This window comes from Embiotoca jacksoni, unplaced genomic scaffold, assembly GCF_022577435.1.
Source record: "Embiotoca jacksoni isolate LCO1_2020_lvr unplaced genomic scaffold, fEmbJac1.0.p SCAF_1, whole genome shotgun sequence".
NCBI lineage: Eukaryota > Metazoa > Chordata > Actinopteri > Embiotocidae > Embiotoca > Embiotoca jacksoni.
In genome coordinates this window covers 11581808-11594452 of record NW_027185229.1, presented here as the reverse complement: position 1 = coordinate 11594452, position 12645 = coordinate 11581808, and the positions used below count along the sequence as shown (strand labels likewise).

Below are 12645 nucleotides of genomic sequence, written 5' to 3'. Positions count from 1 at the left end.
ATTTAAAGCAGTGAAGCTATACAGTCACTGTAGCCAAACTGAAATATTTGGTCTGTGTGCTTTTGTATACTCAATTTATTTTTTTTCTTTAGAGGCTGGGAGCTGAAAAGAAACACTGAGGGATGTAAACACTATTAAAGAAAAGGAAAAAGAAACACTATCTTCTTGTAGCAATACGGGGGGATCACCATTTTATCTGAGATGATTAAGTGTAGGGACGAGGCATAGGAATACGTACTGAGCTGGTATTCGAGGAGGTATCCGGTGAGAATCCCATTAGGCTCCAATGGCGGGGCCCAGACCAGAGAGACAGTGTGCCTCTGTACATCTGTGACCCTGAAAACAGGATTTTTCTCAGGGACTGTAGGGGAAAAGAAGGTAATACACACAGTAAGCAGACAAATTCTGCAACCCAGTTTCCTTGGCTATTATTATATTTTCTCTTCAGTAGTTGTGAATCAATACGCTCCATGCTGTTTTTCCACAATCCTACCTCCCTCTGGGGTTTTGAAGTTGACGGGATGGCTGCCTGGGCCGTTACCCCGACCGTTGAAGGTCATGACGAGGAGGCTGTACTCTGAAAAAGGTGTTAGTCCCGGTACCGTGGTGTGGTTCCGATCCCCAGGGAACATCAGTGTGTGTTTGTCTCCATGGCTTTTCTTTGAGTCCACCAGACTTCGCAGACGCCACCAGTTTATCTACATCAGGAAAGAGACACATAGAGGCATCCTCAGCGGCGGCTACAGGGCATCAAACTTTGTACGTAAATATGTACAGTATATGTGTGAGAGAATGCTGAATGAGTTATTGTAGGTTATTTTTGTGGTGGCGTGAGCGGGAAAACATTGAGCTGACCAGGTAGGAGACAGAAACGGGTGAGAAAAGCAAACGTTATGAGCAAGGTCAGGGCCATTCCTTTTAAACTGTGTCTAAAAGAAAAGGTCTGCTTTTTGAGGTATTACCCTGTAGCCTCCCAGATGTCCATGTAACTTGTCCTTGTGTACTCGTGTCCAGCTAACCTTGACCACTGAGCTGTTCATTACCTCCACAGCTATATCATCAGGCGCAGCAGAGGGAACTGCAAAGGCAAACACACATTAAAATCCATAGTAAACTGCAGTTAAGACAAGGAAAAACAGTACTGAGGCAGGCACAGTGTAAATTATTCTGAAATAGCTTGATTTTTATATAAAGCCAAATGAGAAATTTTCAGCCAAAATAAGGCAGAATTACAGAATAAAATTCTATTCAACTAGCTATATTTTGTGATCACCTATTTACAGGAGCCCCTATCGGAAAGGGATTTCTACCCAGAGTCACAAAAACTAATGGTAAAACCATTGAGCTAAAGGGGGTAAATACTACAATTGCTAAGACCACATTTGACAATGATGAGGTGTCATGACCTGAGGTGACCTCCTGGGGACAAGTCCAGAAGAAAGCTAAACAAAGGAAATATAGTAAACTTCTGCACACACTGTTGTTCTCTGCAGTTGCCACAGTACACAACCCTAAAACTAAAAGTCAAACCCAAAGCAAATGATCTCTTTCACACTTCTACTTCAATATTGCAGCTGAAAACGCCAGAATCACGCAGAGGCAAAAGTTTAATTCATTAAAATTGATTCAATTAAATCACAACTTTTCTGTATAACACCACGTCTTTGAGCTTCACTATTTAATTTGCACTTTGGCAGCTCTAAATGGTAGGAAGAGGTGAATACCCAGAAACTGTCTAAGTTCATGTAAGTACTCTGCAGACAGCGTGATCACCTTTATACACCAAAATCATCTGCGTCGTCCTTTTACTAATAATAGCAACAGAAAAACAAAAATCGATTGTATATAATGTTTCTATTTTCCATTTACGAGCATCGTTCACTGTATCTTTTGTCAAATTTACACTACATGTAAAACAATGTTATATTTTTTTAAAGGTGCATTAACTGATATCACAGTCATCTGGGAGTGGACACATGTTACAACTAGATCAATAACACAATGTTATGTTACGGCTAACGTTACCAAATTCTCTCCGTTTGTATCCTTCCTTCCAGTTTGATATTGTTTAGTTACATGCTGATGCCTCAAATAGGCAAATTGAGAATCTAGCAACATCTAATGATGTGGAAACACTGGTCGTGGCTTACAAGTTGGCAACCATTTGCTTATTTACACATTGAGCTGACAGGAAGGTACGTCAAAGAGAAAGGGCTTTTGCTTAGCAGCAGACTCTGGATCATAACATCTTACCGGTGTCATGCTAGAACGTAGCATAAATGTAGAGCAAGTAGAGAAGAGGGAATGGTGATACAGCTGTATGCTTACTACCGTCACTCTTCTCTAATCTCTGTTTTCAGCTTCACAAACTCGTGCTGGAAATATTTGGGTGTTCTGCTGCTTAATGCTCCGCATGTTTACTAGTTAGTCACTAACTAGCCTTTAGTCATGGGTAGGTTGTGTACAACTAAAGCTGTGCAGCTTTAGATAAATTGTTGTCAAGAAAGACCAAGACTCACAGTCCTCTCCCGAGTAGCCGGTCACTATGTTGGGCTCGGGGCCCCAGCCCTGATGGTTCCTGGCTTGGATCTTGATTTCGTAGGGAACGAAGGTTGGAGTTTTCTTCACCACAAACGAGTGTCTCTTCACCATGTGTTCCTTCCAGTCCTCCTCCATATCCTGTCGTCTGTAACTCACCTTGTACTCCAGGCCGGGGCCATTGTGCTCGATGGGTAGCAGGGGCTGATTAATGGAAGATAAAGAAAGCAAAAGTAAAAAACAGGAAGAAAGATGACATAAAGGATTTCATTGAGACGTTCACAGTTGCATAAGATGCTTCTTGTATTTCGCTGCTCAATGTCACTGCCTCCATGGGATTAAAATGACAAGCTAGCCCTTTGAGCTGTGCTTGGAACACTGGCAGCCTTTTTTTTTTTTTTTTACTGCTATCTAATGAAACAATGGAACAATTGACCTGGTCTAGCAGCCAGGCTTTTCTTTGATAAAGGGCTTGCTGAGACATTGTAGATGAGAAGATTCATTCCTCACATAAGTCAGACCGTGAGAAATAGAACGAGATACTATTATCCACAAAAGCAAATCATTAACAGAGGGAGAGCTCATGAATCCAGGATTCAGGAGCTACGTTACCATGACAGGGCAACCAGATAATAAGTGAAAGAGAGATTCATCTTTCTACAATAAAGGCGAATATATTACTGTGAGCGTTAAAAGAACATTTCCCTTTTCATAGCCTTCCTTCCTCTTTCTAATCAAAGAGAAGGAGCAGCTTTCAATAGATACTGAATCATGGTAATCTCAGAAAATGGCTTTCCTAAAGATCTGAACTGCGGAATGAAATATGAAAAGTGGGCTGTATCTATTTCTTCGATTCCTATTGGTAATTGCCTATGAAACATTGATACAACTCCATCTCTGTTCTCTTTGTGAAATTCTTTGACTGCCAAAAACTGAAGTGGAAGTGAATAATTCACCATGCAAAGGTGGTCATATTGCAGAATTTGCAGTAACAGAATCATAAAAGACCAAACTCTATCTCTTACCTCCCAGTTGATATCCATTTCATGTGGCAAATGACCTTCGATTTTGATATTTTCAGGGTTCTTGTCGGGGGCTGTAGAATAGAAGGAATATAGATTTTGTGGACATTGTTAGTGCAAGAAATCTCCAGTGAAACAGCCGCACAAGAGAACAAGAGGAGAATCAATTATGATGCAGGTCTGAGTGTTTTAAAGTTCACAGAGCAGCAGTGTTGGCAGCTCGAGTGGCCGGGAGGACCTTATCAAAAAGTACGATAAACATTAAAAAGAGGAAAACTCAGACCTGCCGGGGGGGTTTTGTATCTCTCCGTGGGTTCGCTGGGACGACCTGTCCCGACAGCGTTCACACCGGATACGCGGAAGCAATAGTCGACGTGGCCGTGGAGTTTAAGGACGGCAGAGTTGTGGTTCCCGGGCACTCTGAGCAGCTCCTTCCAGTTGCCTGGCTCCCACTTGCTTTCCTCATACTCGATAATAAACTCTGTTGACAGGCATAAAGACAATAGGAGCAGGTCCCTCACCGCAACGATTCTTGCCAAAGGATTTCTTATCTAACCAGCAGCTGTGCAGAAAACTCCTCAAACCCTGCTCTGGGCTTGTACATTCCTCAGGGATACTAATCATAATGCATGCTTGGCTGAATCAATAATTGATTCATATTGTACAAGATGGTATCGAACAAATCTATTTACATGCAGAATGATGCCCTAAAATGTGTATGTCATATTAATACCATTCACAGCAGTTTAAGAGTGTGCTGACACCAGAACACATGGATGCTCCCTTATACCTGTGGTTGAGCTGTTGTGTTCGTCACCAGGGATCCATTTCAGTTTCACACTTTTGCTCTTGTGTTCAGACAGCAGTAAGTTCTCCGGCGCATCGGGGACATCTGAAAATCATCACAACACCATGGCTTGGACAATCACACACACATCAATCTCTGCAGAGAGAAAAGGCCAAGGGAACAAATGTTCAATCAAATCATCCCGAGAGTCAGAGGATGTGGAACGAGCTGCATCGCTGGACTGGCTGCCACTGTTTCTTTTCGACTGTAAGATGTCAACAATATCTGGAAAGGGCGCTAGCCAGATACGGCACTGCCCTAATAAAGCCATGGTCTGCGTTTTCATGCTCCTGCTTTGGCTTCCTGACATTTTGATCCCATCACGAACGTGTCACACATTAATATAGCACCAGGGGTCTCTGATCCTTTGGCCTGTAGCAGAACGAGGACTCATATGTTGTCTTACCTAACACCATGAGCAGGGCTGAGGCCATGTCTCGGTCCACCGGACTTTGCGCCACACATGTGTACACACCTTGGTCTCGGTGGCTCACATTGATGATGTGAAGAATTCCATCCTCCACAAGGTATCTGTTGACAGAAACATGGAGACAGAATATTGATTGAGAAAACTGAAAAGTGAAATGACTTTCCAGATGGGATTAAGTCTGCAATGCTGTAAAAAAGTCAGTATCATACCTTGAATTTTCAGTGTAGTTGAGGGCAATCTCCATATCATCTTTTTCCCACAGGATCTCAAAGTCATTGGTGAAGGACTTGTCGTACGCTACCAGGCATGAGAGCTGGGCTGTGGTACCTATTAGGATCTGCTGGTCCTCCGGGGCCACGACTATTCTAGTGGGATCTTCCACAGGCAGGACAGTGTTAGTTACATTTCAAGGACTGTGAGTTGTTGCAAACATTTCTTGCAGATAAAACTGTTCACCTTTTACATAAAGCATGGCGTTAACGGCAGACGATCCCTCTGTGTTTTTAGCCAAACATGTGTACTGTCCCGCGTCGCTTTTCTCTACGCTGTAGATCTCGAGCGACCCGTTGTCGTGAATGGTAAACCTGGGTCCTTCCACGGATTCGGAGGAGTCGTCTCTGCTCCTGGAAAACATTCAGAAGAAAAAAAAAAAAAAAAAAAAAAGACCCATTAAAGGCTGAACTAAAGTTGTCTCAGGTCAAATTAAATATGAACACAGCTGCAGTCTAAACAAATCAACTGTAGCAACAATGAGGAAATAAGAAGTTGCTGAATAGTACATTAGAGTTGAGTGAGAGCATTGTTTTGACTTGTTTTGAAGAAACAACATGTCACGGATACAGAAGTGGGTTGTTTAAATCGACCAGTTGAGATCTACTGCTCTCTGCTGGTGTATAGCAGCTGGGAGGAAACTGTACACTCACCAAGTGATTGTGGAAAGAGGAGAGCTGAAGACCTTGCAGTGCATCATCACTCCCTTCCCTTCCACGGCGGAGTAATCCTCCCCCTCGTTGGTCAAAATCATGGGGGGCAGATCTACAAGGATGAGCAGTAAAATCCAAGCATCATTCTGACATCGTTAGAAAAGCAAAGTGCGGATATTCCACTGTGAAGGAAACAACATGTGGCTCTTAATTACTAGTCAAAAGCAGCACTGAGTGAGATTTGGTTTGCAGTTTTAAAACCTGATAGAACAGGACTGGAATGAGGCAGATAATTGTGGGTTAAATGAGGTGACAACACTGTTGCCTTACCTGTGCGTTAATTGTGAGCTCCATTTTGTTAAAAAATGATTCGGCTGTCAAGTTGTCAGAAATGTGCAAATATGCAAACGAAATCAAAGCAGAAAACAATGGAATAATGAGTTAGCCGAGCACGTGTACCTTATCAGTTGTAGCCAAAGCCTTCCATTAAAATAGCCTGTCTCTCCTAATTGTTTACAAGGACAGCAACTGGGACTTAGCATTCAGAGACTGTACAGCTTTATTAACTCCTGTGTCACCAGCGAACAAACTCTTTGCGTTTGCGCAGAGTGACGGAAAGCAACACGCTGTCTTTTGGTTTTTTTTTTTATCTGCATTTGTAAAGCAGCACATGTTTGTCTTATGGCACTGAAATCAGTATGGAATTGAGGGAGAACTTGTTAGCATATAAATGGCAGGGAACGGGGCTTGTTGCTCCGCAGGGAGAACCGCTAGCCTGAATGAAGGAGTACAGCTTGTAGACAGCTCTACTTCCCTGGGCTCCTCACTGCTTTATGGGCATATGCCGGCATCAGTGCCAGCTCTCAAGCTTGACACATCAGTCAGCAGCTTCCCAGTGACTCTGCGAAGTCTGACACTTACTCACAAACACTGTGTGTAGATTGTGTTTTCATGTACTTGAGAAGAACCTGATGGGGAAAGAGAAGTGATGAAAACTGAGGCTCACAGAAATAAAAGCTGTTGTACTTACTCATAATCATGATGTTTGCATTAGACAGAAGGGTGCCGTGTTTGTTGGAGGCTTCGCACTGATAGACTGCGCTGTCAGAAGCTTTGGCATTATGTAAAACTATGGTATCATCAAATGTCCTCCTGTTGGCAGCTGGGAACTCTGTAATAGACCAAAGATAGACTCAGTGAAAACAAAAGTTATAGATTAGGGTTGGGAAATATAGCAATCATGTATAGTCGTAAGATATGCGATTTTGGATATGGTCATCCCTACAATATTGTCACAATATCAATATCCTGTGAAAAAATATTGTGATTTTTGTTTTGTTTTTCCTTTTTGCCCAGCTCTATTTCAGATCATCACCAACTGTTAAACATAACTGGATTTCCCCAACCTCACCAACATGACCCCCTTTTTAAACGTAACTGGCTACCAGCGGTTCTGTCATCTCCACTCTGTTTTGGCATATTATAGATGATTGATGAAGCTCATGCGTAAATTTAATAAGGAGGATCTGTTCCCTCATGTTACAATTTTATTCCTCTGTGGGTGTGCTTTTCCTACTGTTCTATTTTCTTCATCACTTCCCATGCTTTCAAGTCACTCATTTATAATCTTGTCATCACCATACCTGACCAATGATCTCTCTGCATGCGTTGCTTGAGCTGATCAGTCTCTTGTCGCTGTTTTTTTTTAAATATCATTCATCCTGTCAGTTTGTCTTTCAGACGTCCTGATGAGCAACCCTCTTCCTCCCCATCACCACCTCATCTGTCATCTCCGCACCTACCTCCCCCCCTACTGTTCAAGGCAGATGACCGTCCAAGTCTGAGCCTTGTTTTGTCTGAGGTTTATTCCTGTTGAAAAGTAGTTTTTCCTCCCAGCTACCGCTTATGTGGGAATTGTTGAGTACATAAATAAAACATTTAAATATGCGTATTCTGCTCCATCACCTCCAGCGTCTAGGCTCCAGGGGTCCTGTCCTATCTCCTCCATCCATTTGGGACATCACTCTATGAAGTGGCCTCTCATCATTGGAGCCCAATCTCCAAAATGTATAACTGTCACGAATTCAGTAAAAGAATTTCACTCCAAATGATCTCTCCTTTTTTTGAATTACTTGTTGAATTATGTTTTCATAACAATCTAAACTTCCTGAGAGTCCGATTGTTGTCAACGGTTAAAAAAGTTAATCTCCGAAAGGTTGCACTTATTCATGTTGCACTGTATCAGTGTCTACCAGATTATGAACTGTAAACTATTCCTGTTCGCAGTCACAGTGAATCATTCACGGTTTGCCTCTACAGCTATCGTCATGAGTGGCAACCTGGTTACACAGAGTGTTGTAATTGTCTTATTTTGTCTTGGATTGCATGTTTGCTGTCCCAGTAAATATATTTTTAATTGAAAGTGAGTGTTTGACCTTCATCATCGACTTTTGGACACCTTCTCCTCATGTTATATGTTGTATTAAAACTCATGACTAGCTAGTAGTAAGCTTTTAGACAGTGAAGTGAGTCTCTAGTGGGGCTGCGGGACTGACCCTGCAGAGGTGCGCCGTTTATCCTCCATGTCATCGTCGGCTGAGGAGTCCCGCTGGCAGAGCACTTGATGAGCACATCTGAGCCGATCATACTGAGCTGACTCTCTGGCTCAAACACCCACTCTGGAGGCTCTGGGAGCACACAAACACACACATACACAGCATGATGTTATCAAACTGACGAGTGTCAGTACAAGGAGGACACTAAGCGCTTACAGAGGGAGGACACCATCACAGGAACAGTTATGCAATATGTATTATTCACAATTAAATAATGCTGTTCACTACCCAGGACGTACAAAAGGCTCTTCAGCTGCCTACTGTCTCACCAGAATCACTCTCAGCACAAAACATGTATTAGATGTAATCTTCTAATGTAGATTGCTTTGGAGTTGTTTTGTCACATAAACCACCACACACACAGATGACATAATATTCAGCATAACATAGAGCACGACAGAGAGCCATAAAATAATTCAAACTGAAAGTATTTACAGATTATCTAATTAAACAGTAACACCTGCACAAGCTGTTAGTGTGTCAAAGGTTATATGATGATCCAGAATAGCATTGCAACCACAGCAATGTGCATAATCAGGCTCATTTCTTTTAATTCACATAACATCTACAACTGCAATGTGCTCAGTCGGTGGTGCAAAGTAACAAAGTACATTTACTTGTACACAAGTACTGTACAATTTAGAGTTACCTGTACCTCACTTGTATATTACAATTTCATGCTACTTCGTACTTCTGCTCCAAAACAATTCAGAGGGTAACACTGCATTTTTACTTTTACTTTAATAAGTATCTGACTGCTATGATTTTTTTTTTTTTTTAGACAAAACTTATGATTAGCTTAGAAATGCAGCTATTAAAGATCAACAAACTGTTAAAGATTAAATATTTTTGGCTTAAATCCAGTATCTAGATGGATGTCAGATATCTGTTAGTTGTTCACAGTTTAACTGCATTTCATTGTTAGTCTAACTAAGAATTTGAAGTCCAAAATAATTAGTGTCAAATATTTTATTAAAAAGAACAAAGAATAGACAAAAGCCCAAAGTCAGAAGTGTATCAGAGCCTTGTTTATATATATATAAAATAATAGATCAGATTAAGTTCAGATTCAACAATTGTACTATACTATTACTATACTCATGCATCAATATTATTTAACGCACAAGTAGTATTAGGGGCACTAAAGGAACAATTATTTCAAATAAAAGTAAATAAATAAAATACATTTGAAATATTGAGAACAAAGTTGAAATCAAAATCAGCTTCAGTAAACAAGGATATTATTTATCTTTTAGGGCATATAGACAGTGTGGTGATAAGCTTTAGGTATTCAAAGGCACTGCATCTGTTCAGAAGGATAAACCACGCACACTTGAAATAAGTGGCCACATTTTTGTAAACTGAAATAGACAGATGAAGAGGTATTGATGTATTGAAGCAGGTCTATTGATGGTTACACCTGCAATCAGTTTCCCATTTTCTGTGCCTCTGTTAGCACACATTCCTCCAGTAATCCTCCCAAGCATGTAATGGACGTGATAGAGTAGTTTGCTCTTGCTTTTGTTTGTTCTGTCGTGTTCCATCCACACAAGGTAGTGACTAAAATTACCAATACAACAACTGATATCAACATACTATAGCGCATTGGGACAACTTAATAAATCGTCTTTTTGCGTCTTGTGATACAACTTATCATTTTTGTATTGTGTGCAGGTGTAACTGTCAATACAACTGCATCTGTCTTTTTCAGTTTAAACAAATGGGGCTACTTCTTAGTTTGTGTGGTTTCTTCTTCTGAACAAACACCATTTTTGGCACGTTTTCAAAGTCCCAATACTTATTACAACTCTATGTTTATATGCTAAAAGAGAATAGCTTATGTTTGCACGAAAGCTAGTCATATTATTCATCCTCAAAAGTTTGACTTTAAGCTTAAAATGTCAATTCAGTCTAGAAATGCCCCAACATTTTCTTTCCTCCTTTTTTTGTTCTTAATTTAGATCTAATACGCCATTGTAGTAGTAACTATTAGATTAAAAAAAAACATGTAAAATTGTCTATCAGTGACAAGGCACATCTTTATTTAGAATAAGTACTTTTACTAATACTACAATACTTTGCTTGTTACATTTTTGTCAGCTAATGTGTTAATGTACAACTTTCACATTGTTTTACAAGAACCTGAATACTTCCACCTCTTCAAGAAGCACAATATACTTTGTTTTTAGAGCTGCTGCTCAGGAGAGATCAGTCTGAGATTGGTCTATTTATTAAATAGCATCTATCATATTGTTTCAAAAATGTTTGATAACATTACTGTATGCTGGTGTTACCTTCGACTGTCACAGTGAAGTAATGGACAACTTCTCCATGTGTGTTCTTTGCCTTGCACATGTACTTCCCGATGTCTTCCTGTTCGGCTCTCGGTACAATTAGCAATTTCCCATGATTCTCCAGTTTCGCCTTAACAGGAAGTTGATGGCCAATCTTCACCCACTCGACCTGTGGAGTTGGACTGACAGATAGCCGATAAAACGGTGAGTCTAGATTTAGTTGCATGTTGCCCATACGTGACTAAATATCACAATGGAGTCGTTTTAAAAAATGAGTACACCAGCTTTAGTTGAAAGGAAATGGTTTACACAGTATGCTAAAATAAGATTTGGAGTGAAATTCTTTAAACAATATTAAAGTTGATGACAATATTACTCACAATCCTTCAGCAATACACTCCAGTTTCAAGTCCTCCCCTTTGACCAGCTGTTTCTCTGATCTGGCACCAGAGGGCGTCAGAAGAGAGGGTCTTCTCTCCAGAATTGCATTGGCTAAGAAAAGTACAACAAAGAATTGGAAGGGTAGAAATCAGTAACATACATCCATAGCGACTCACCTGCCTAGTACACATAGCTGTTTATACATGCGCAAAAATGCTCTCCAAAAACGTAAAACTTACCACTTTCAGAGCTCATGTCACTTGTTGCTGAAATGGAGGTGGATGAGACAAAAAACAAAAAACAAAAAAGACACATTGAAAATGAGGACAATGTTGATGCATCATGACAAACATCACCAAGATCAAAACCACGACATAAAACCAAGGAGATGAACATAAACAAGACAGCATGACACTAGGATGGCTTTTGAAGTGCTGCTGTGAATCACTGAACATGTTGGAAATGATAAGCTCTCAGAAAACAAATCAAAGTTTGCATCATGCTGGTTTGAGAGTCAAACGATGCACGAGCGACGACAAAGACGCTGACACCTACTTGTGTTGACGATGACAGACATGGCATTCTTCTGAACGATGGTTCGTATTCTTGGGAAGGCGGCGAAGCAGCAGTAGTCTCTCCTGCTGTCCTTCTCCACAGCATGAGAGAAATAGAGGTCTCCATTTAGGCCCATGGACACCCTCTCATCCTGCTCAATGTGCTGGAGGTCTGAACACAGGAAGATAATGGTATGAATGTCCAGCCCCACAATCTACACCAGTAAAAATTGTGATTAGGCATTCATGCATAGTAAATATCGATGTGTCTTCCACGGCTGCTGTGAGGTACCTATATGTTTAAAACAACATTGTTTCACAGTATCCTTGACTACATATTCTGTATTGGCTTTCCAGCTCTTCATTAAGCTATATAAGAGTTAAACATCTAAAACCAACACCTAATAATTAACAATTTTCCCAGAGTTCAGCCTGACATACTTAGTGCCCCAGGGAATGTTAGCTCTCTAATTTAATTTAAAATGAAGTTCTAAAGCTTTGAGAAGTGTTTATGTGCACAACAGGAGTTTGTAATGACTGACCCACCCACAGATCAGTGATGTTTAGCGGTTCATTATTTCAGGAGGTGAACTTTTTAAGCTTGATATAATAACTTATGTATTATGCTGTCCAAATAGTCAAAAATACAGCATAACAAGTGAATTTAAGTTGTAACAGTGAAACACTTTCAGTTTATTATAAATAAGAGTTATTACTTACTGATAGTCATCCAGTAGATCTGTAGAGGAGGTATACCGTTGGGTGGGTCACATTTTAAAGTAAACGGCTGTCCTTCCTCCACCATAACAGGATCAAGTGTCTCTTTTGGGAATTTTGGAACATCTAGTGGAAACAAAACAACCTACTGTGAGTAAATAAAATCAACATGAATGAATTAAATATATTTTGCAATGTTCCTCTCCTCCAGAAGGTGGCAGTAATATCATTCATGGACTTTATGTGGACCATTTGTTTTCTGAGCTCTGTATCATTCAGTATATTTAAGCCTGTGGTATTTTTTTCACTCTTCTTGGCCTGCAG

General features: G+C 40.5%; 1 protein-coding gene across 5 annotated transcripts in view; it reads right to left on the bottom strand.

Annotated features, from left to right (window-relative positions):
• Positions 1-12645, bottom strand: part of chl1b (cell adhesion molecule L1-like b) — a 68356-nt gene that overhangs the window by 14727 nt on the left and 40984 nt on the right. For 4 of the 5 annotated variants that reach the window (XM_069165738.1, XM_069165820.1, XM_069165497.1 and 1 more), the window contains exons 6-23: positions 12325-12447; positions 11606-11776; positions 11290-11316; positions 11050-11161; positions 10670-10851; positions 8316-8447; positions 6791-6931; positions 5761-5872; positions 5294-5460; positions 5047-5212; positions 4814-4938; positions 4351-4452; positions 3844-4041; positions 3564-3634; positions 2520-2742; positions 963-1078; positions 494-698; positions 239-361 (exon numbers count right to left, since the gene is read on the bottom strand). In XM_069165738.1, coding sequence (XP_069021839.1) covers positions 239-361; positions 494-698; positions 963-1078; positions 2520-2742; positions 3564-3634; positions 3844-4041; positions 4351-4452; positions 4814-4938; positions 5047-5212; positions 5294-5460; positions 5761-5872; positions 6791-6931; positions 8316-8447; positions 10670-10851; positions 11050-11161; positions 11290-11316; positions 11606-11776; positions 12325-12447 — 2496 coding nt within the window. The remainder of the gene's footprint in view (positions 1-238; positions 362-493; positions 699-962; positions 1079-2519; positions 2743-3563; positions 3635-3843; positions 4042-4350; positions 4453-4813; positions 4939-5046; positions 5213-5293; positions 5461-5760; positions 5873-6790; positions 6932-8315; positions 8448-10669; positions 10852-11049; positions 11162-11289; positions 11317-11605; positions 11777-12324; positions 12448-12645) is intronic. The other variant, XM_069165656.1, reaches the window with a different exon arrangement.